Here is a 22980-nt window from a genome sequence, read left to right on the forward strand (position 1 = left end):
TTTATTTGCAATGATTTTTCCTTAACAGCCCAGTAAGCATTGCTTTTCTACTTGTACGTATGATGTCTGTGTGAACACTTCATGTTTGCCTCGTTCCAACCTTCTATAGTTTTTATAAAATTATAAAATTTTATGTTTAGTTACGTCAAAATCTTTCTTTCGGGCTGGAGGGATGGCTTAGCGGTTAAGGTGCCTGGATTGCAAAGCCAAAGGATCCAGGTTCGATTCCCCAGAACCCACGTAAGCCAGACACACAAGGTGGCTCATGTATCTGGAGTTCATTTGCAGTAGCTGGATGCCCTGGTGTGCCCATTCCCTTTCTCTCCTTCAATCTCTCTCTCTCTCTGTGTTTTTCTCTCTGTTAAATAAATAAATAAAAATAAAATATTTTTAAAATCTCTCTGATGATGGATTTATATCTGTCAATATTTACAATGTTGAGGTCAACGGAAGTACAAAAATTTGGGCTAGAGAGATTGCTTAGTGGTTAAGGCCCATTCTCTCCCTCCCTCTCCCTCTCTCAAATAAAAATAAATATTTTAAAAAAGATGTTAAGAATGGAAAGGTCTCAAGACAATAGATGCCAATTGTTTCCAGGCCCCACCGTGTGATTCAGGGTGACCTGGGCAGAGGAGGCATTTGGGTAAAAATTCAGGAGGGGGCCATACTTCCAAGTCTATGTCCATCTGTACCTTAAGAGTGTGGGGTTTCTCTTCTCCTTGTGTCTAACAACGGATGCCTGTTGAGGCTGTGACCAGCTATAGGCTACACTCTTCTTCCTGTGAGCAATCTGTCTACAAGCAAAGGCTCTTGAGGTTCCTGGCAGGGTGGCATCAGACTTCTGGGGAAATAACTGTCCATACAGTAGGTTAAAAGTGCACATTCTCAGCTGGGCGTGGTGGCTCACGCCTTTAATCCCAGCACTCGGGAGGCGGAGGTAGGAGGATCACTGCGAGTTCGAGGCCACCCTGAGATTACATAGTAAATTCCAGGTCAGCCTGAGCTAGAGTGAGACTCTACCTCGAAAAAAAAAAAAGTGCACATTCTCGGGCTGGAGAGATGGCTTAGCGGTTAAGTACTTGCCTGTGAAGCCTAAGGACCCTGGTTCTAGGCGGTATTCCCCAGGACCCACGTAAGCCACATGTACGAGGGGACTCATGTATCTGGAGTTCGTTTGCAGTGGCTGAAGGCCCTGGTGCACCCATTGTCTCTCTCTCATTCTCTCTGTATCTGTTGCTCTCAAATAAAGAAAGAAAGAAAAAAAATACTTAAAACAAGAAGTGCACATTCTCCATGGCCCAAGGTTGGCCATGCTGTCTTGTACTGATGGCAGAGTGTAAATGCTGCCCTAAAGAAGACATGAAAGCAGACCACAGAAAGGGGCATCTGGGGCTGGAGGGATGGCTTGGAGGTTAAGGCGCTTGCCTGCAAGCCCAAAGGACCCAGGTTCAATTCCCCAGGACCTACATAAGCACAAGGTGGCGCATGCCTCTAGAGTTGGTTTGCAGTGGCTAGAGGCCCTGACATGCTCTTGCACACTCCCTCTCTCTCTCTCTCTCTCTCTCTCTCTCTCTCTCTCTCTCTCTCTCTCTCTCTATATATATATATATATATATATATATATATATATATATATATTTTTTTTTTCCCTGAGGTAGGGTCTCACTCTAGCTCAGGACCTAGAATTCACTACGTCGTCTCAGGGTGGCCTTGAACTCACAGCAATCCTCCTACCTCTGCCTCCTGAGTGCTGGGACTAAAGGCGTACGCCATCATGCCTGGCTCTCTCTCTGTCCTCTTAAATAAAAATTTCTTTGCACCGGAACCGCCATCTTCCAGTAACTTGTCAAAATGACAAACACAAAAGGAAAGAGGAGAGGCACCCCGGAACATGTTCTCTAAGCTTTTCTTTCTTCTTCTTTTTTAAAAATATATTTTATTTGTTTATTTGTTTGAGAGGGAGAAAGAGAGAGAGAATAGGCCCACCAGGGCCTCCAGCCGCTGCAAACGAACTCCAGACACATGCACCCCCTTGTGCCTCTGGCTTTCGTGGGTCCTGGGGAATCGAACCAAGGTCCTTTGGCTTTGCAGGCAAGCGCCTTAACCGCTAAGCCATCTCTCCAGCCCCTCTAGGCCCTTTCGAAAACACGGATTGTTCCATGGGCCACGGATATGTGCATCTACAAGAAGGGTGATATTGTAGACATCAAGGGACGGGGACTGTCCAAAAGGGAATGCCTTTTTTTTTTTTTTAATTTTTTATTTATTTATTTGAGAGCAACAGACACAGAGAGAAAGACAGATAGAGGGAGAGAGAGAGAGAATGGGCGCGCCAGGGCTTCCAGCCTCCGCAAACGAACTCCAGATGCGTGCGTCCCCTTGTGCATCTGGCTGACGTGGGACCTGGGGAACCGAGCCTCGAACTGGGGTCCTTAGGCTTCACAGGCGAGCGCTTAACCGCTAAGCCATCTCTCCAGCCCGGGAATGCCTTTTTGATGTCACCATGGGAAAACTGGAAGAATCTACAGTGTCACTCAGCGCGTTGTCGGCGTCGTTGTGAACAAGCTAGTCAAGGGCAGGATCGTGGCCGAGAGGATTAAACGTGTGTATGGAGCAGATTGAGCAGAGACGGCTTCCTGAAACGGGTGAAGGAAAATGATCAGAAGGAGGAGGAGGCCAAAGAAAAAGGAAGCTGGGGGCGACTAAAGTGGCCGTCAGCTCCCCCAGAGCAGCGCCCTGTGTGAGGACTAAGGGAAAAGAGCCAGAGCCGTTGGAGCCTATTCCCTGTGAATTCGTGGCTTAATAGATGTCATAAATAACAAGAGTCCTAGATGGTAAAAATGCTTTTCTTCATTAAAGAGAGAGAGACAGAAGCTGGGCACGGTGGCACACGCCTTTAATCCCAGCACTTGGGAGGCAGAGGAAGGAGGATCACCGTGAATTTGAACACAGTGAATTCCAGGTCAGCCTGCACCAGAGTGAGACCCTACCTTGAAAAACCAAAAATTAAAAAAAGTCAAAATAGGACCAGAGAGATGGCTTAGCGGTTAAGGCGTTTGTCTGTAAAGCCCAAGGATCCTGGTTCGATTCTCCAGGACCCACGTTAAGTCAGATGCACAAAGGGGGGCTCATGCGTCTGGAGTTTGTTTGCAGTGGCTGGAGGCCCCAGGGCCCCTATTATCTCCTTCTCTCTCTCAAATAAATAAATAAAATATATTTCTTTAAAAAAAAATAAAATAGCTCTCTCTCTCTCCCTCTATCTGTCTTTCTCTCTGTGTCTGTTGCTCTCAAATAATTAAATAAATAAATAATTAAAAAAATAATAAATAAAATAAAATAAAATAAAATAAAATAAAATAAAATAAAAAGAGAGCCAGGCACAGTAGAGCATGCCTTTAATTAATCCCAGCACTCAGGAAAATTGCCATGAGTTCAAGGCCTCCCTGAGATGACATCATGAATTCCAGGTCAGCCTGGGCTAGAGTGAGACCCTATCTAGAAAAACCAAAAAGAAAAAGAAAAAGAAAAGAAAAAAAGATGCTCCAGGGTATGGTGGACTCTCAAGACTCCCAAGGACACTAACTGTCCCCTGGTGTCCCCCGCCTGCTTCCTGTGGTAGCAGCTCACCACCATGCCAGCCCTGTCGGACAGCCCTTGGCCTCCTGCACAAGGGATGGAGAAGTCCAGCCACTGAGGGCGAACGGGCGGGGGGGGGGGGGATGCCTACCCACGTTCCGCAGCCTCCCGCCGGAGGACTTTCCACTTGAGAGGCAACTCGAGTTATAACTGTGGTCACTGAACCTGCAGAAATGGACAAGCCAGCCTGCTGGGACAACACGATGGAGACACTGATCTACCCGGCCTTAAAGAGACCAGCAAAGCCCTGGGCTGTCCCAGATCCAAACAGCAGCAGGAAGACCAGCCACAGGGGAATTCTACAGCAGCTAGAGAGGGTGAGGGACAAAAAGCCTTTGCTAGTCCTTTGTATGTCCTGGAGAGAAAGAGAGGGAGGATCAAGACCCCATTTTCTTGGGTAGATTGATATTCGGGAAGGAACTAAAAGGTAGGAAAAGCCAGGCATGGTGATTGATGCATGCCTTTAAATCCAGCACTCAGGAGGTAGGAGGATCGCTGTGAGTTCAAGGCCACCCTGAAACGTCAGCCAGGGGAACCATGAAACCCTACCTCAAAAACAAAGAAGGGCTGGAGAGATGGCTTAGTGGTTAAGGCATTTGCCTGCAAAGCTAAAGGGTCCCGGTTTGATTCTCCAGGACCCACATGAGCCAGATGCATGCGTCTGGAGTTTGCAATGGCTGGAGGCCCTGGCGTGCCCGTTTTCTCTCTCTCACTCTCGCTCTCTGCCTCTTTCTCTCTCTCAAATAAATAAACAAAATATATTTTAAAAAGAAGAAGAAGAGGGCTGGAGAGATGGCTTAGTGGTTAAGCGCTTGCCTGTGAAGCCTAAGGACCCCGGTTCGAGGCTTGGTTCCCCAGGTCCCACGTTAGCCAGATGCACAAGGGGGCGCACGCGTCTGGAGTTCGTTTGCAGAGGCTGGAAGCTCTGGCGCGCCCATTCTCTCTTTCTCCCTCTATCTGTCTTTCTCTCTGTGTCTGTCGCTCTCAAATAAATAAATAAAATTTGTTAAAAAAAAAAAAAAAAAAAAGAAGAAGAAGAAAAACCTAAAAGGTAAGGAAAACAAAATCAGCTCAGAGAGTAGTCAGGAGTCATCTTGCCACATGCTTATGACATGCTTCAAGAAGCTATTCTTGCCCAAGTCTCAAGTCCTTTAGTAACAAGTCTTGAGTCCTATTTCTTTTTTTTTTTTTAAGATTTTATTTTTATGGATTTATTTATTAGAGACAGAGAGGAGGAGAGATAGACTGAGAATGGGCACACCAGGGCATCCAGCCACTGCAAATGAACTCCAGATGCATACGCCACCATGTGCATCTGGCTTACGTGGGACATGGGGAATCGAACCTGGGTTTTTAGGCTTCGCAGGTATGCGCCTTAACCACTAAGCCACCTCTCCAGCCCTAGACTCCTATTTCAACATCACCTACTCAGATACCTGGGGACATCCGGGGACCACTTGCCCCGAGGCAAATTCCACCCCCCCAGCTATAGCTGGACGGCTTAGAGGGCAGACGTTCCCCGCTCCAAAAGGAACACATGATAGGTCAGAAAAGGGGTGATGATGCCAGGCAAGGCTAAAACCTGGCAAGGCAAATCTCCGCGAGACCCTGGGCATTGGAACCATCCGCCCGGCTCAAAGCTCTGCTGTCAGGCTTCTCTGTGGGCAACCTCAGCCAGCAACAACCTGACCCTACCCAGGGGCACTGTGCCCTTTTATTAACAGCTAATGCATGCTGGCAGCTCACTAGCTCTGTTGTCTTATACGGTCTCCTTTGTTTTATATATATATATATATATATATATATATATATATATATATATATATAAAATTTCTCCTTTATCTTACTTTTTTGTTTATTATTTATTTGAGAGCAACAGGTAGAGAGAGAAAGAGGCAGAGAGAGAGAGAGAGAGAGAGGGGCGAGAGAATGGGCATGCCAGGGGCTCCAGCCACTGCAAACGAACTCCAGATGCATGTGCCACCATGTGCATCTGGCTTATGGAGGAGCTGGGGAATCGAACCTGGGTCCTTAGGCTTCACAGGCATGTGCTTAACCACTAAGCCATCTCTCCAGCCCTTATCTTACTTTTTTTTTTTTTTAATGTTTGTATTCATTTATTTGATGTTAGGAGCCGCGCAGACGCTATTACAAGCTGGCGCCGGTTTCTGGCCTCTTATTGGTCACAGCTGGTGTAAATTTAGCACAGTGCGCATGCTCCAACCCGTTGCGGGCCGATGCTAATGAGGCATCCAGAAAGTAACCAATCACTGGTGGCCACATATCCACAGTTGACCAATCATTTGTGGGTAAGCAGCCTAAACCCTATATAAACAGTTGCCTTTCGTGGTTCTGGGTCTTCGCGTCTTAGCATCTAGCAGTTTGGCAGTCCCTAATAAAGTGTGTTCAGAAGAATCCTGATTGTGGCGTCCTCCTTGCTGGCGAGGCGGGCGTGACAAGTGGTGCCGAAACCCCGGGAATTGAAGAACATCTTGCACCAGCGAAGACCCCTGTTTTAAGGAGGATTCAGAACTGACACACGGGACGGGACGGACGGATCCGGACTTTTTTCTGAGAGGTATGCTGCCCTGGGAGGTTGATGCTATTGTTATGATTTTCTTCTTGCCCTGTGTGCTCATTAAAGTGAAAGAGGGCCAGAGGATTTTAGCGGAACATCAGGACAGTATATCAGAAACAGAAGAAAGGGAACAGGAAGGAAAACAGAATAAAAGGAAGGAACAAAATGTAATGAAGGGTAATGATAAAAAGAAAACTAAGGTTAAAGATTTAGAAGGTAATAAAAGGAAGGAACAAAATGTAATGAAGGTTAATGATAAAAAGGAAACTAAGGTTAAAGATTTAGAAGGTAATAAAAGGAAGGAACAAAATGTAATGAAGGGTAATGATAAAAAGAAAACTAAGGTTAAAGATTTAGAAGGTAATAAAAGGAAGGAACAAAATGTAATGAAGGTTAATGATAAAAAGGAAACTAAGGTTAAAGATTTGGAAGGTAATGATTTGTATCCTTTATTAAGTGAATTCAAACATTTACATGTGGCAAGCTCATCAAGTTCTGAGACTGCTTCTGTAAGATCTTTTGAATCTTCAGATAGCGAAGGGGAGTTGGACTTGTATGATGAGGCTTTGTTAGAGGAGGAAGCTGACAGGCATCAGGCTGAGAGATATCGCCCTGACCCACCTGTTGTGCCTTCTGCCCCACCTTTAACAAATAGGGAAGTACTGAGATACATGGAGGGAACTTCTTTCTGCAAGCCAAAAGAAATAAGAAAAATTCAACAAATATTTCCAGTGTTTGACGATCCAGCTCAGGGCCGATATCATGAGCCCATAGGACATAAACAGTTAAAAGATCTTGCAGAGTCAGTTAGGACATATGGGACTAATGCCTCCTTTACTCAGGCTCAGGTAGAGAGGCTCACTGCTTATGCAATGACTCCTGCAGATTGGTATAATACAGTGAAAGCCTGCTTAACAATGGGACAATATCTTGATTGGAAATCTATCTATCTATCAAGATGCCTGTGCCGCTCAGGCTAGACAAAATGCTGCTAATGGTCAGCCATTTTGGACTTATGAAATGTTGACTGGCCAGGGACAATGGACGGTTAATCAGACGGCCTACCCTGTGGAGGTATATGGACAGATTAACCAGATAGCTGTACGAGCATGGAAAAGCCTGCCCAATAAAGGAGAAGTTACTGGCAACTTAACAAAAATAGTTCAAGGCATAAATGAACCTTTTTCGGATTTTGTGGCAAGAATAATGGAGGCTGCAGGTAGAATTTTTGGAGACTCTGATACTGCTATGCCCCTTATAGAACAGCTTGTTTATGAGCAATGTACAAAGGAGTGTAGAAATGCTATTACACCATGGAAAGGAAAAGGGCTTAATGCCTGGATGAAAGCATGCAGAGAGATAGGAGGTCCTTTGTCTAATGCGGGGATAGCAGCAGCTGTCCTTGCTGCAAAGAGGATTAGAGACATTACTTGCTATAATTGTGGGAAAAGAGGACACATAAAAAGGCAGTGTAAGAGTCAGATTCCAGGAAGTCAAGACAGAGTTAATGTACAGAAGAAAGTTCCTGGGATGTGTCCACGTTGTGGGAAGGGTAAATATTGGGCCAATGAGTGTAGGTTAGTTAAAGATATTAAGGGGAGAGTGCTCACAAATGATTCTAATAGCCAGCCAAAAAACGGACAGAGGGGCCCTCGACCCCAGGGCCCTCAAATGTATGGGGCCATGAATGTCGAGCCACCCAAGGTATCCATGAGGCCACCGGGGAGCCACGGAGAGCCACTCTGGGTTCCGCAGGGTTGGACCTCTGTGCCACCACCCGAGCAGTATTAACACCACAAATGGGTTGTCAACCAATCCCCTCTGATTTTAAAGGACCCCTGCCCTCTGATACAGTAGGCTTGGTGCTAGGACGCTCATCTTCAGCTCTGAAAGGCTTAATTGTTCACCCTGGAGTTATAGATGAGGATTATGAAGGACAAGTAAAAATTCTGTGCTCTTCCCCTAGAGGGATATCTTCTATTTCCTGTGGGGATCGTATTGCTCAGCTTTTAGTATTGCCTAGCCTACATGGCTTGTTCCCTTATAAAAAGGATATTAGAGGAACAAAAGGTCTTGGATCCTCCAGAGGAGGATGTGCCTATGTCTCACTGGATCTGGATGAAAGACCAACCTTGGAGTTAATTATTCAAGGAAAAATTTTCTCTGGTATTTTGGATACGGGAGCAGATACTAGTATTATCTCCACCAAATGGTGGCCTTCTAATTGGCCTGTCAATCAGTCTTCACAAACTCTACAAGGGTTGGGATATGAGTCTTCTCCTAGTATAAGTGCTCAGGCTTTAAGATGGAGGGATTATGAAGGACGTGCGGGAGAATTCATACCATATGTACTCCCTTTACCAGTAAATTTGTGGGGACGAGATATTTTACATCAGATGAAGTTTAAATTGACTAATGATTACTCTAATCAGAGTCAACAAATTATGAGAGATATGGGGTGTGTTCCAGAAAAAGGATTAGGAAAAATGTCACAAGGAAGTCCAGAGCCTGTGACTGGTACTCAAAAATTAGATCGAAAAGGACTGGGTTTTTCCTAGGGGCCATTGAGGATGCTTTGCCCATACCCTGGGTGACGGAGGCACCTGTGTGGGTACCCCAATGGCCTCTCACCTCCGAGAAATTAAGAGCAGCAAAAGAACTTGTGCAGGAACAATTAACTATTTCCCTAGCTCTTTTTACACTTAATTTTTTAAATTTGGACGTGATGGGTAGGTCAGCAGCAGACAGGCATTGTCTGCCACCATCACCAGTTTCAGAAAAAATAAAATGGAAAGATGTTATATCTAATCAATGGAAGGGCCCGGATCTTGTTTTAATAAGATCCAGGGGAGCTGTTTGTGTTTTTCCACAGGATCAAGACAATCCCATTTGGGTTCCTGCCAGACTGACGCGAGTGGTCAAAGAGAGTCCAGAAAAGGATGAAGATCGTGATTGCTGTGCTGATGATATTACCCCTGTTCAACTTGCTGGGGATATGGACAGAACCCCGTTGGGGAATACTCTCAGTATTCCCAAAACCTCTACCTGTAATACATGATGCTGTTCTCCTAGTTCTATGACTTTGTTTAGAACCAAAAAGAGATTTTGGGATTACTACAGCCATTGTGGCTGCTATTACTATATGCTGTTCTCCTAGTTCTATGACTTTGTTTAGATTACTACAGCCATTGTGGCTGCTATTACTATACAAATTGCGGCGACTTTGAATAATTTATCAGTTAATGTAGCTAATACTTTGGATGTTCAAACTTTTATTAATGCACAATTAAGAGGAGGGTTAATGATTGTTAATCAAAGAATTAATTTAGTGTAAGAATACTTTATGGTAATTGGCACAATTGGGATGTGAATGGAAAATGGATTGTGTATAATCTGTCACGCCAGTTATCACATTTGCTTACTAACTGGACTGCTGACCCATGTGAATTCAACATGAGTGGACTTGTTTTTGGTTACGGGATTATTGGACTGGATATAGAAAGCTACCCTTTATTTGAAGGAATGGGCTGGAATGGGTTCCATGATGCTGTTTATGATTGCTGCTGCAATCGGATGTTTTTGGTGTTTTTGTAAAATGCGAAGTCAAAGACTCAGAGACAATGCTATGCTAGTGCAAGCATTTGCTGCACTGGATACAGGACATTCACCTAATGCTTGATTGATAACTCTGAAACAATAGGGAGCTGAAACCAGTGATTGGTGCTTACTCTGGGCCTCGTTGGTACTTGCATGATGTGCCTGTGTGTAATTTTGCTATTGCTTGACCTGGACGTTTTCTCCCTTCGTTTGAGCTGTCTTGTGGCCTTTGCACCCTGAGAGCTTATTCTCATTGCACCAGGTTAGGCATAAGACTTTTAGTTTTATTTCACACTCAGCCTTTGCACATCCCTGAGGAATAACTCATTGCACAGGATAAGGTGAGTTGTGAGTTTTCCAAGGCCTTATAACCTTGATCGCCTGTTGCCAGAAGTGGGAAAGGCTAGATCGGTGATTTGGTCCCTTGGTGTCTAAATAATAAAAAAAAAAGGGAGAGATGTTAGGAGCCGCGCAGACGCTATTACAAGCTGGCGCCGGTTTCTGGCCTCTTATTGGTCACAGCTGGTGTAAATTTAGCACAGTGCGCATGCTCCAACCCGTTGCGGGCCGATGCTAATGAGGCATCCAGAAAGTAACCAATCACTGGTGGCCACATATCCACAGTTGACCAATCATTTGTGGGTAAGCAGCCTAAACCCTATATAAACAGTTGCCTTTCGTGGTTCTGGGTCTTCGCGTCTTAGCATCTAGCAGTTTGGCAGTCCCTAATAAAGTGTGTTCAGAAGAATCCTGATTGTGGCGTCCTCCTTGCTGGCGAGGCGGGCGTGACAATTTGAGAGAGAGAGAGGCAGATGGAGAGAGAGAATGGGCGCGCCAGGGCCTCCAGCCACTGCAAACGAACTCCAGACGCGTGTGCCCCCTTGTGCATCTGGCTTATGGGGGGTCCTGGGGAATCGAACGTGGGTCCTTTGGCTTTGCAGGCAAGTGCCTTAACCGCCAAGCCATCCCTCCAGCCCCGCCGTCCCCTTTAGATCAAGCTGGAAGTGTTTGTCGGTGCGGTCCTAGCTGCTCCGGTCTTCTGCTCACACCATTAAAAAAAAATTTTTTTTGTTTAATTTTATTTATTTATTTGAGAGTGACAGACAGAGAGAGAAAGAGGCAGAAAGAGAGAGAGAATGGGCGCACCAGGGCTTCCAGCCTCTGCAAACGAGCTCCAGACGCGTGTGCCCCCTTGTGCATCTGGCTAATGTGGGTCCTGGGGGAACCGAGCCTCGAACCGGGGTCCTTAGGCTTCACAGGCAAGCGCTTAACCGCTAAGCCATCTCTCCAGCCCACACCATTTCATATTCATTGTTCACACCGCAGTTTCCGTGCAACATCTGTTGCAATATCAACAGGCGGAGGGAACATTCTACTGTTTCCTCTTCTGTTCATTCCTTCAATTTCCCTCTCATCTTTTTAATTTTAAGCATAAGCGGCAAGGAGATACGGGCTTCAGCTGTCTGCCGAGGAAACTCTTCCAGCCTAGTTGCTGGTGGGATCTACTCATCACAAAACAGCGCAACACAGCAGACCACCTTATGACCAAAGGTCTCCTACCTGGGGTTTCCAATAACATGTTCCTCATTCCCACCGAGTCCTTCCAGATTTGGCTCAGTGTTCTCCGGGACAACAGAGCCTACTCTGCAGAGCTCCTCTTTCTTTCTTTCTGTTATTTTTATTTTTCAAGGTAGGGTCTCACTGTAGCTCAGGCTGACCTGGAATTCACTATGGAGTCTCAGGGTGGCCTCGAACTCACGGCGATCCTCCTACCTCTGCCTCCCGAGCGCTGGGATTAAGGGCATGCGCCACCATGCCCAGCCTCTTTTCTAATAGTTGGGTTTTTTTTAATTATTTATTTATTTATTTGAGAGCGACAGACACAGAGAGGAAGACAGATAGAGGGAGAGAGAGAGAATGGGCACACCAGGGCTTCCAGCCTCTGCAAACGAACTCCAGACGCGTGCGCCCCCTTGTGCATCTGGCTAACGTGGGACCTGGGGAACCGAGCCTCGAACCGGGGTCCTTAGGCTTCACAGGCAAGCGCTTAACCACTAAGCCATCTCTCCAGCCCTAATAGTTTTTATTTTTGCTTATTTATTTGAGACAGAGAGAGAGAAACAGTCAGACAGACAGAGAGAATGGGTGCGCCAGGGCCTCCAGCCACTGCAAACCAACTCCAGACGCGTGTGCCCCCTTGTGCATCTGGCTAACGTGGGACCTGGGGACTCGAACCTGAGTCCTTGGGTTCTGCAAACAAGTGCCTTTAAACACTTGCCTATGAAGCCTAAGGACCCCAGTTCGAGGCTCGATTCCCCAGGACCCACGGAAGCCAGATGCACAAGGGGGCGCATGCATCTGGAGTTAGTTTGCAGTGGCTGGAGACCTTGGCACACCCATTCTCTCTCTATCTATCTGCCTCTTTCTCTCTCTCTGTCACTCTCAAATAAATAAATAAAAATAAAGGAAAAAAATCTGTAGGTATAGAAGTTGTCAATAATTGTTTTAAAAATGTCTAATGAAAAAAAATAAATTAAAAAAAAATGTCTAATGACCAGGGTTTGGGGTTCTCCAGTACCCACATAAAGCCAGATGCACAAACTGCGTGCATTTGCAGTGGCTAGAGGGCCTGGCTTACCCGTTAATTCTCTCTCCCTTTCCCTCTGCTTGCAAATAAATAAATACAAACAAATATTCAAGCCATAACAAAAAAAACCCTGCCCTCTAATTGGACTGGAGGCCCGCTCCAAGGGAGGGAATACATGCCTCGTACTGAAAACCTACAACAGGGGTAGTCATGAGCCCTAGGGGTGTAATGTCTGCTGCTGTCTGGCTAAATGTATATACTATGGTTATCAAACTGCCCAGTAAGCACTTCTCTTAATGTTCATACCCTTATGTTAATGCTACTCTCACTTTGGGTAGAGAATCTTCTCTTTTCAGATAGCAGTGACCTTGGGACGACTCAGAAGGCATCATGGTGATGGAAAGAAGTGACCGGAATACTCAGCACTGCAATATCTCCATCCCACCTTCCAAGGCTCAGGGTCTAATGCAAAAGAGGTGGCGGAAAAAATGTAAGAGCCAAAGGAAGGGCAGGACTCCTTACAACGTGCTTCTCCGGACACAAAACGGCCTGGACATCCATGACCTCACAGTGCCTGACACTACTTACACAAGACCATCATAAGAGGAGGAAAAGATCATAACATCAAAATAAAAGAGAGACTGATTGAGATGGGGAGGGGATATGATGGAGAATGGAGTTTCAAAGGGGAAAGTTGGGGGAGGGAGGGTATCACCATGGGGTATTTTTATAATCATGGAAGTTGTTAATAAAAAGTTGAAGAAAAAAAAAGCCATCAGGTAATTCTCAGTGAGAGAGGCAAGCGTGTACAGCTGGCGTCATCATTCCACTCCACAGCGCTTGATTTACACGTGCCAACGGAGGTGGCATTCCTGAGTGCTGGATCCCAGGCACACCTTCGACACTTCATGCCAATTCTGTACTTGTCCAGCTGGGGCCGAAATGAAGCAAGATGCCTCAGCCAGTGACTGGGGGAGCCGGGACAGATCTTGGAGAGGGGCCCCAGGCCAGCAGAGCGCATGTGGCTGGATAAGCGCAGAGCAGAGGCACAGGAGCCCAGGCACCAGCTGGCATGGGCAAGGGGCAAAGGAAGAGATGGCAGCGGCGGCCGTGTGGCCCAGGGAAACCCTCCAGGTTTCCAAAGGGGTCTGGAGCTGGCTTCTGCCGCTTTCCCTTATTGTGTTTTACAGCACTGGCCCCTATTGCTGGCATGCCTGCTTGGCCCAATCAGCCCGAGATCCCATCCCAATGAGTCACGGGCTGGACGCTGTCCACGGGCCAGGCCCGGGGGGACCTTGGGCTCCTCAGCATCCATGCCCGAGGCTCTCATTCTCGGACAGTCCTCCTGGGTCCCCGTCCTGGCAGTAGCAAGAACTCCCTGAGGAGGCATGGGGACAAGCCAGCTGATGGTGTTTCTGACAAGGACCCTCCCTGTCCACTCAGGACCACACATCCCGGGAGGATGGGTCTGTAACCCAGGTCAGGCCCAGAAGATAATACATCTCTGCCCCCTGCTCTAACATGAACATGACAGTTTTTGTTTGTTTGTTTGTTTTGTTTATTTTTATTTATTTATTTGAGAGCGACAGAGAGAGAAAGAGGTAGAGAGAGAGAGAATGGGCGTACCAGGGCCTCCAGCCACTGCAAACAAACTCCAGACGCGTGCGCCCCCTTGTGCATCTGGCTTACGTGGGTCCTGGGGAATCGAGCCTCAAACCGGGGTCCTTAGGCTTCACGGGCAAGCGCCTAACCACTAAGCCACCTCTCCAGCCTGAACATGATAGTTTTGTCACCTCACTCCAACTCTCCTCTTCACTCCGGATGTCCCCTCTTGTGGATTAGCAAAATTTACAAAAAAAAAAAAAAATTAGAAAATCCCACCTAGAAATGGTGGGAGTAGAGGTGTGTGTGACTTGAGAGTGTACTCCTGCTCTGCGCAGAGAGCAGATAAATAAAATTAAAATCACCCAGTGTCTTTTAACACTCATGAAAGGCAACACAAAACATTCCAAGCAGATTCTAAGGCCGCTGTCACCTCTGAGGTTGGAGCTTCCAGTTCATGTCCCTTCCAGAGAGGACTTTTTATGGAAGCTTTAATAAAATTAGCTCATCTATTTGAGTCAACAAGCATAAACTAAAATCTAATTAAAAAAAAAAAAACCAACAACACATGAGTCAGGCGTGGTGGCGCACGCCTTTAAGCCTAGCACTCGGGAGGCAGAAGTGAGAGGACGGCCGTGAGTTCAAGGCCACCCTGAGAGTATGTAGAGAATTCAAGGTCAGCCTGGGCTAAAGTGAGACCTTACCTCCAAAAACCAAAAAAAAAAAAAAAATCATTTTATTATTTCAGAGAGAGAGAGAATGGGCATGCCAGGGCCTCCAGCCACTACAAACAAACTCCAGATGCCTGCGCCCCCTTGTGCATCTGGCTTGCGTGGGTCCTGGGGAATCAAACCTGGGTGCTTTGGCTTGGCAGGCAAGCATCTTAACCACTAAGCCATCTCTCCAGTCCTAAAATCCAATTTTTGCAACTTCACTTTTTTTCGTTTTTCTAATCCCACAGAGTAGAAAGGAGTTCAGAAAAAGTAGGATTTCTCCAGTGAACAGCTTAAACGGAATCATCAAGTTTAGATTCCTTAGTGAGAAACATGTAACAGAAAACTCAAGAGGGGAGTTATTTCAAAGGCTGCAACCCTGTAATGCGCTCCGCGGACCCCTGAGGGGGCACTTTATCTCGGCATGATGGGAGCCACCGTCTCGAGACTGCTAAGCAGGCAGACAGCCGTGGCGGCAAGGGAACCATCCATCCCGCCATAGGCTAGCAACTGATCATCCGGTGGACTCCTGGCCACTCGTCTGGACTGGCCCAAACCAGCCTGTTCACAGCTTCTCTGAGCCACCAAATTCATTCTGGCCTGGCTGAGCCTATGCATAGACGTGCAGGCCAAGTCTCTCCCCCTCTGTGTCCCAAGGGCAGGTCTGCGTGGCCACATCAGTGCAAGGAAGGAGAACTGAGCCCAGGTTCAGCTCTAAACTCAACTCTGGGTGGCACCTCCCCACTTAGGACAGCCACAGCCTGGCCTGAGTTGTCTAGACAGAGAGGCTGCCTGGACCTTGGGCTCACCTTAGCAGCTGGGCGTGGACTTGGCCAAGCCACTCCCTTGCTAACACTCCACAGAGACTACGTCCAGAGGCCTTGATTAGTCCCCTAGATTAGGCTAACAGAGGCGGGAAGGCTAACCCCAAATAAGAGCAACGTCACTCCATGGGTTGAGCATTCTGCACTGTATAAAGAGAAGAAAATGCCGGCCGTGGTGGCGCACGCCTTTAATCCCAGCACCCGGGAGGCAGAGGTAGGAGGATCTCTGTGAGTTCGAGGCCACCCTGAGTCTACATAGTGAATTCCAGGTCAGCTTGGGCTAACGCAAGACCCTATCTCGAAAAAACAAAAAACAGTGCCGGGCGTGGTGGCGCACGGCTTTAATCTCAGCACACAGGAGGTAGAGGTAGGAGGATTGCTGTGAGTTCGAGGCCACCCTGAGCCTACATAGTGAATTCCAGGTCAGCCTGGACCAGAGTGAGACCCTACCTCGAAAAAAACAAAAAATAAAAAAGAAAGAGAGAGAGAGAGAGACAGAGAGAGAGAGAAGAATATGGGGCTGGAGGAATGGCCTAGCAGTAAGGCGTTTGCCTGCGAAGCCAAAGGACCCAGGTTTGATTCTCCAGGATTCTCCACGTAAGCCAGCTGCACAAGGGACACATGCATCTGGAGTTTGTCTGCAGTGGTTAAAGGCCCTGGCGAGCCCATTTTTCTCTCTGTCTGCCTCTCTTTTATCTCTCTGTCTCTTCTTGCAAATAAATAATTTTTTTTAAAAAAAAAAGAAAGAAGAATGTGTCAGGCGTGGTGGCGCACTCCTTTAATACCAGCACTCCGGAGGCAGAGGTAGGAGGATCACCGTGAGTTTGAGGCCATCCTGAGACTCCATAGTGAATTCCAGGTCAGCCTGAGCTAGAGTGAGACCCTACCTTGAAAAAAATTTAACTAAATAAGTAAGTGAAGCAAACTAAGTGAGCTGAACGCAGGAATCTATCTCCCATGTTCCCAACCACACACTGAATATGCCCGCTGCTCCGCATTCCTGCTGCATGGCCCCTCTGCCAGGCCAGGCCCATATCTCCTTGAACTTTAAGCTGAAATAAACTCTTCCTGTGGTGGTTTGATTCAGGTGTCCCCCATAAACTCAGGTGTTCTGAATGCTAGGTTCCCAGCTGATGGAGATCTGGGAATTAGCGCCCCCTGGAGGCGGTGTATTGTTGGGGGCGGGATTATGGGTGGTATGGCCAGTGTGCCCTTGCCAGTGTTTGGCACACTCTCCTGTTGCCATGGTCCACCTTAAGTGGGCCAGGGGGTGATGTCCACCCTCTGCTCATGCCATCGTTTTCCCCTGCCATCATAGAACTTCCCCTCGAGTCTGTAAGCCAAAATGAACCCTTTTTTTTTCCCCCCCAAAAAAGCTACTCTTGCTTGGGTGATTTCTACCAGCAATGCGGACCTGACTGTAAGACTTCCTTCCTTAAATTGCTTCTTGTATTTTGTTATAGCAACAAGAAAAGTAACACACACACACACACACGGCATATTTTGAAAGATCATCTCAACTTCTTCCCACCCTGATGTCTGGAAAAGCGCACACCATCACCCCAAGTGATCCGCCAGCCAAATGCCTGCTTCCCGTTTGCACGATCTTATGCTCTGCTGGCCACGAGAGGTCTTGGTGCCACAGGGGAGAGTGATTTTTCCAGGAGTCACAAAACACACCCCACTGAACTGGAAGTTGAGACTTCCCCCAGGCCACTTTGGGCTCCTGATACCCTCAAGTCAAGAAGCTAAGAAAGGACTTCCAGGGGCTGGAGAGATGGCTTAGTGGTTAAGGCACTTGCCTGCAAAGCCTAAGTCCCCAAGTTCAATTCCCAAGTACCCACGTAAGCCAGATGCACAAGGTGGCTCATGTGTCTGGAGTTCATTTACAGGGGCTGGAGGCCCTGGTGCGCCCATTGTCTCTCTGCCTCTTCGTCTGTGTTGCTCTCTCAAATAAATAAATGAATAAAATTAAAAGAAAGAAGTCGGGCCTGATGGAAAACATTTTTAATCCCAGCACCCGGGAGGCAGAGGTGGGAGGATCGCCGTGAGTTCAAGGCCACCCTGAGACTACATAGTGAGTTCCAGGTCAGCCTGAGCTAGAGTGAGACCCTACCTCAAAAAACCAAAAAAATAAAATAAAAATAAAAGAAAGGGCCAGCCGTGGTGGCGCACGCCTTTAATCCCAGCACTAGGGAGGCAGAGGTAGGAGGATCGCTGTGAGTCCAAGGCCACCCTGAGACTCCATAGTGAATTCCAGGGTGGCCTGGGCTAGAGTGAGACCCTACCTCAAAAAAAATAAATGAGAGAAAGGAGTTACAGTGCCAGCAAGGGTCACTGATGCAGACTACCAGGGGAAATCAGGCTGCTTCTCCACAATGGAAGTAAGGAAGAGCATGTCTGGTGTGCAAATCTTGTAGGACCATGGGTGATGGTTCGAATCAGGTGTCGCTCATAAACTTAGGTGTTTTGAAGGCTTAGTTCCCAGCTGGTAGCAATTTGGGAGATGGAGCTTTTTTTTGGGAGGAGGTGTGTCACTGGGGGTGACCTTGAGGCTCTTAACACTTGGTTTGCCAGTGGGAGTCGACTCACTATCATGTTGAGAGAGGGAGAGAGAGAGAGAAAATGGGCGCATCAGGGCCTCCAGCTGCTGCAAACAAACACCAGACCCATGTGCCACCTTGTGCATCTGGCTTTCCTGGGTCCTGGGGAATTGAAGCAGGGTCCTTTGGCTTTGCAGGCAAGTGCCTTATCCATTAAGCCACCCCCACCTTGCAACAAGGGAAACCGCACACCCCCAGTCTGCAGGTTTTCTTGAGCACCCCAGGCATTCAGATCCCAGAGCAAGCAAACCCTGGAGAGCTATGGAGAGAAGAAAGAGAAACAAGACAGACAGACACACAAACATACATTATACACACATGCACACACACTTGAGCGTCAGTGAGGAGATTCGGGGATACTTCTCAATACGGACCAGTGAGAGAACACAGAAACAAACCCCAGCGCACACCCACAGAGAGAAGGCTTCTGCTTCTCCGGGAAGCATGCGGCTGAAGGCCCCCGGGAAAATGGGGTGCAGGGCCAGAGGCCAGCAGGATGGACACCTCACCCCTCGGTCAGGTCATCCTTCTAATTCTCCCCAGAACAAAGCCATGGCATGCTGAGAAGGACGCCGCCCGCAGCTCTGCCACCTCTGAGACGGGAGGGGACAGAAGAGCTCTTGACCTGGGGGGACCGGAGCTCTCATGCACAGTTTGTTCCCAGACTCAGGGTACCACACAGGGTACATCAGGGGGTGCGGAGGAGGATTGTTGGGGTAGATTAGTGCAGCTGTCGCAGTACACAAGACGATTTCTTTTATTTATTTATTTTTAAAATCTTTTTTGTTTGTTTGGGTTTTTTGGGTTTTTTTTTTTTGTCTGTTTGTGTCTCAAGGTAGGGTCTCACTCCAGCCCAGGCTGACCTGGAATTCACTATGTAGTCTCAGGGTGGCCTCGAACTCACGGCGATCCTCCTACCTCTGCCTCCCGAGTGCTGGGATTAAAGGCGTGCGCCACCACGCCTGGCTTTTTAATCTTTTTTTTTTTTTTAATGTTTTATTTATTTATTTGCAAGCAGAGAGAGCAAGGAGACAGACAGAGAGAGAATGGGCGAGCCAGGGCCTGTAGCCACTGCAAACGAACTCCAGACGCGTGCACTGCCTTATGCACCTGGCTTACGTGGGTCCTGGGAAATCGAACCTGGGTCCTTTGGCTTTGCAGGCAAGAGCCTTAACCACTAAGCCATCTCTCCAGCCCCACAAGACTATTTCTACAGCACTCTGTGGTGCCCTGGCCAGTGATGTGTGGGGTCCCACACAGCTGACTATGGATACTCAGTGTCCGGCCCATGGCACTCTTTTTTTTTTTTTTAAATATTTTTTTGTTCATTTATTTATTTATTTATTTGAGAGCGACAGACACAGAGAGAAAGACAGAGGAAGAGGGAGAGAATGGGCGCGCCAGGGCCTCCAGCCCCTGCAAACGAACTCCAGACACATGCGCCCCCTTGTGCATCTGGCTAACGTGGGACCTGGGGAATCGAGCCTCGAACCGGGGTCCTTAGGCTTCACAGGGAAGCGCTTAACCGCTAAGCCATCTCTCCAGCCCCCATGGCACTCTTTATTCCCCTGAGGTCTCCCCCAGCATGGCCCCGTGGCTCTAAGCATTCAGTGGACCCAGGGTAACCCGAAAAAAGTGGGTAGAAGGATGAACAAAGGTGCCACAGCTCACCTGGAGCCAAACGAAAGCCCCAGATGGGTCAGGCCACGGTCAGGGGCCCAGCCTTCCAGATGAGGCTGGCATGGATGGAATGGGGTGCACACGATTGCTCAACTGCCCATGAACACTTCTGATCATGGACCCACAGCTGACCCACCTGGACTCACCTGTACCCAGGTGGATGCAAGTGAGACTCAGAGGGTCCAGTGGAAACCAGGATGAACTCAGGTAGACACAGGGGAGATCCAAATGGAGTGGAGCGGACACAGGTGACATGTTGGGGGGGGGATCCCAAAAGACCCAGCAAGATCGAGGTGGACGCAGGGGACACGGGTGGCAGTCCTACCTTGGAAGAAACTCTTCACCCTGAGGTAGCTAACGCTGAGGCGCAGGACGGACAGCTTGTCCAGCTTGGAGATGACGTCGGGCGGAAAGGGCAACAGGCTGGCCAGGTGGTCCAGCTCGGCATTGAGGCGATCGCGGTGCCTCTTGGAAGGGTTTGACTTCTCGGCCCCCATGGAAGGCCTCCTGTGGGGAGAAGACCGCTGTCAGATGGGTTCCTTCCAGGACTGTGGTGACCCCACCACAACGTGCGCCCAAGAAGTGACAAGGCCTGAGCGCACGTCTGGAAAGTGGACGCCCAGGTGTGTGGCAATGCTTAATGTTTGGAGGCCCTGCTAAGCTGCCTTTCACACAGCTGGACTGCCCTTCAGCAGTAGACAGGCCTCCAATTTCTCCACAGGTTTTCTGGAACCTCATTTGGCTCTCCCCCCACCTGTTTGTTTGTTTTTGTTTGTTTTTTGTTTTGTTTTTCAAGGGCTGACCTGGAATTCACTATGGAGTCTCAAGGTGGCCTTGAACTTATGGCGATCTTCCTACCTCTGCCTCCCGAGTGCTGGGATGAAAGGCGTGCGCCACCGCACCCAGCTTCAGCTCCCTTTTGAAATATTTCATTTTTTAAAAATTTTTATTTATTTATTTGAGAGCAACAGACAGAGAAAGAGGCAGACAGAGATCGAGAGAGAGAGAATGGGAGTGCCAGGCAGGGCCTCCAGCCACTGCAAACGAACTCCAGATGTGTGCATCCCCTTGTGCACCTGGCTAACGTGGGTCCTGGGGAATGGAGCCTTGAACCGGGGTCCTTAGGCTTCACAGGCAAGCGCTCAACTGCTAAGCCATCTCTCCAGCTCAAATATGTCATTTTTTTTTTTATTTGAGAGAGAGAGAGAGAGAGATACAGAGATAGGCAGGTAGAGAGAGAGAATGGGCATGCCAGGGCCTCCAGCCACTGCAAACGAACTCTAGATGCATGTGCCCCCTTGTGCATCTGGCTTATGTGGGTCCTGGGGAATTGAACCTGGGTCCTTTGGCTTTGTAGGCAAGCCCCTTAACCACTAAGCCATCCCTCCAACCCCTCCCTTTTTATGTTACAGTCATCACAGTGGGCAGGAGGTGGTATCTCCCTGGGTTCTGATCTGCATTCCCTGATGACTTACAATTTGAGTAACTTCTGGGGTGCTTGTCCATTTATATATCTTCTTAAAGATGGTTTTTTGGTTCTTTCTAATTGGTCAGTCTTTTTATTTTTTAAAAAACAACTTGACTTTTATTTATTTATTTGAGAGAGAGAGAGAGAGGCAGAGAGAGGGAGAGAGAGAATGGCACACCAGGATCTCCAGCCACAAACTCCAGATGCATGCACCCCCTTGTGCATCTGGCTTACGTGGATTCTGGGGAATTGAACCAAAGTACTTGTAGGCAAAAGCCTTAACTGCTAAGTCATCTCTCCATCCTCTGGTCAGTCTTTTTATAAGTATCTTAAAATCAGTTTTTAAATAAATATTTTATTTTTATTGATTTATTTGAGAGAAAGAATATGTGCCTTAACTGCTAAGCCATCTCTGCAGCCCTAATTATTTTTATTTATTTATTTGAGAGAGAGAGAAAAAAATAGGCAGAGATGGGACTGGTGAAATGGCTTAGCAGTTAAGGTGTTTGCCTGCAAAGCCTAAGGACCCCGGTTCAATTCCCCAGGACCCATGTAAGCCAGATGTTCAAGGGGCGGTACATGTGTCTGGAGTTCATTTGTAGTGGCTGGAGGCCCTGGAGCACCCATTCTCTCTTTCTCTCCATAATAAATGCTCCCCACAGACACAAAATGGCCTGGATCTCCATGACCTCACAGCGCCTGACTCTACCTACACAAGACCATCACAAGAGGAGTAAAAGATGATGACATCAAAATAAAAGAGACTGATTGAGATGGGGAGGGGATTTGATGGAGAGTGGAGTTTCAAAGGGGAAAGTGGGGGGAGGGAGGGCATTACCATGGGATAATCATGGAGGTTGTTAATAAACATTTGAAAAATAAAAATAAAATAAAATAAAATAAATGAATAAAAAACATTTTAAAAATAGGCAGAGGGGAGGGGGAAAATAAAAAATAGGCAGAGAGAGAGAGAGAATATGAACGGGCGCGCCAGAGCCTCTAACCACTAAGCAATCTCCCCAGCCCTGGTCAGTGGTTTGAATTGTCAGGGTTCCTTGTGTGTTCTGGCTGTCAGACCCCCCAAGAGAGAGGGCAGCAAAGAGCCGCGGGCAGGCCAGGTCAAGGCAGTGCTGCCACTGGGTGGTGGGGCTATAGGGGGCCCCGTACCCTGAGATTAAGTCTGCCTCCTTTACTCTTGAACCCAAGGACCTTCCAATTCTCAGCTGGGCAGGGACGCATTAAGGTCATGAGTCTAGCTCACCTTCATCCAGAGCCAGGGAAAAGATGGCCCTGCCTCCCCATTTGAGGCAGTGCCTGTAATCACTTGGCCCTGTACCCCAGTGAAGGGGTAAGTGTATTAAGCAGCACACACTGCCCAGAACCCCTCACTGTTGCATCCCCAACTCCCCAATTCCAGCCCCGAGAAGCAGCGGGAGGGATGTAAAAGGAAAGGGTAGCAGGAGCCAAGGAACCACCGGGACAGGAAGCAGTCCTTGGGGTTGGTGGGAAGCCCAAGTCCATAGCCAATGTGGAGGCTGCCGACTCCGGGCAGAGATGCTGCAGGAGGACAGGGACCAGAGGCTGCACCCGGCTGATCCGCACAGAACTGGCTTGAAGCAGCAGCAAGCCAGCTCATCTGGACGGTCACTGAGAAGCCCCGAACAGTCAGGCGTGGTGGCGCACGCCTTTGAT

At 48.0% G+C, this 22980-nt stretch overlaps 1 protein-coding gene across 1 annotated transcript in view; it reads right to left on the minus strand.

Moving 5' to 3' along the window:
- Ahrr (aryl-hydrocarbon receptor repressor) overlaps positions 1-22980 on the minus strand; it is a 134756-nt gene that overhangs the window by 95956 nt on the left and 15820 nt on the right. The window contains exon 3 of the mRNA XM_045139392.1: positions 20146-20327. Within this exon, the coding sequence (XP_044995327.1) occupies positions 20146-20327 (182 nt within the window). The remainder of the gene's footprint in view (positions 1-20145; positions 20328-22980) is intronic.

The sequence above is a fragment of the Jaculus jaculus genome, chromosome 21, assembly GCF_020740685.1.
Source record: "Jaculus jaculus isolate mJacJac1 chromosome 21, mJacJac1.mat.Y.cur, whole genome shotgun sequence".
Lineage (NCBI taxonomy): Eukaryota > Metazoa > Chordata > Mammalia > Rodentia > Dipodidae > Jaculus > Jaculus jaculus.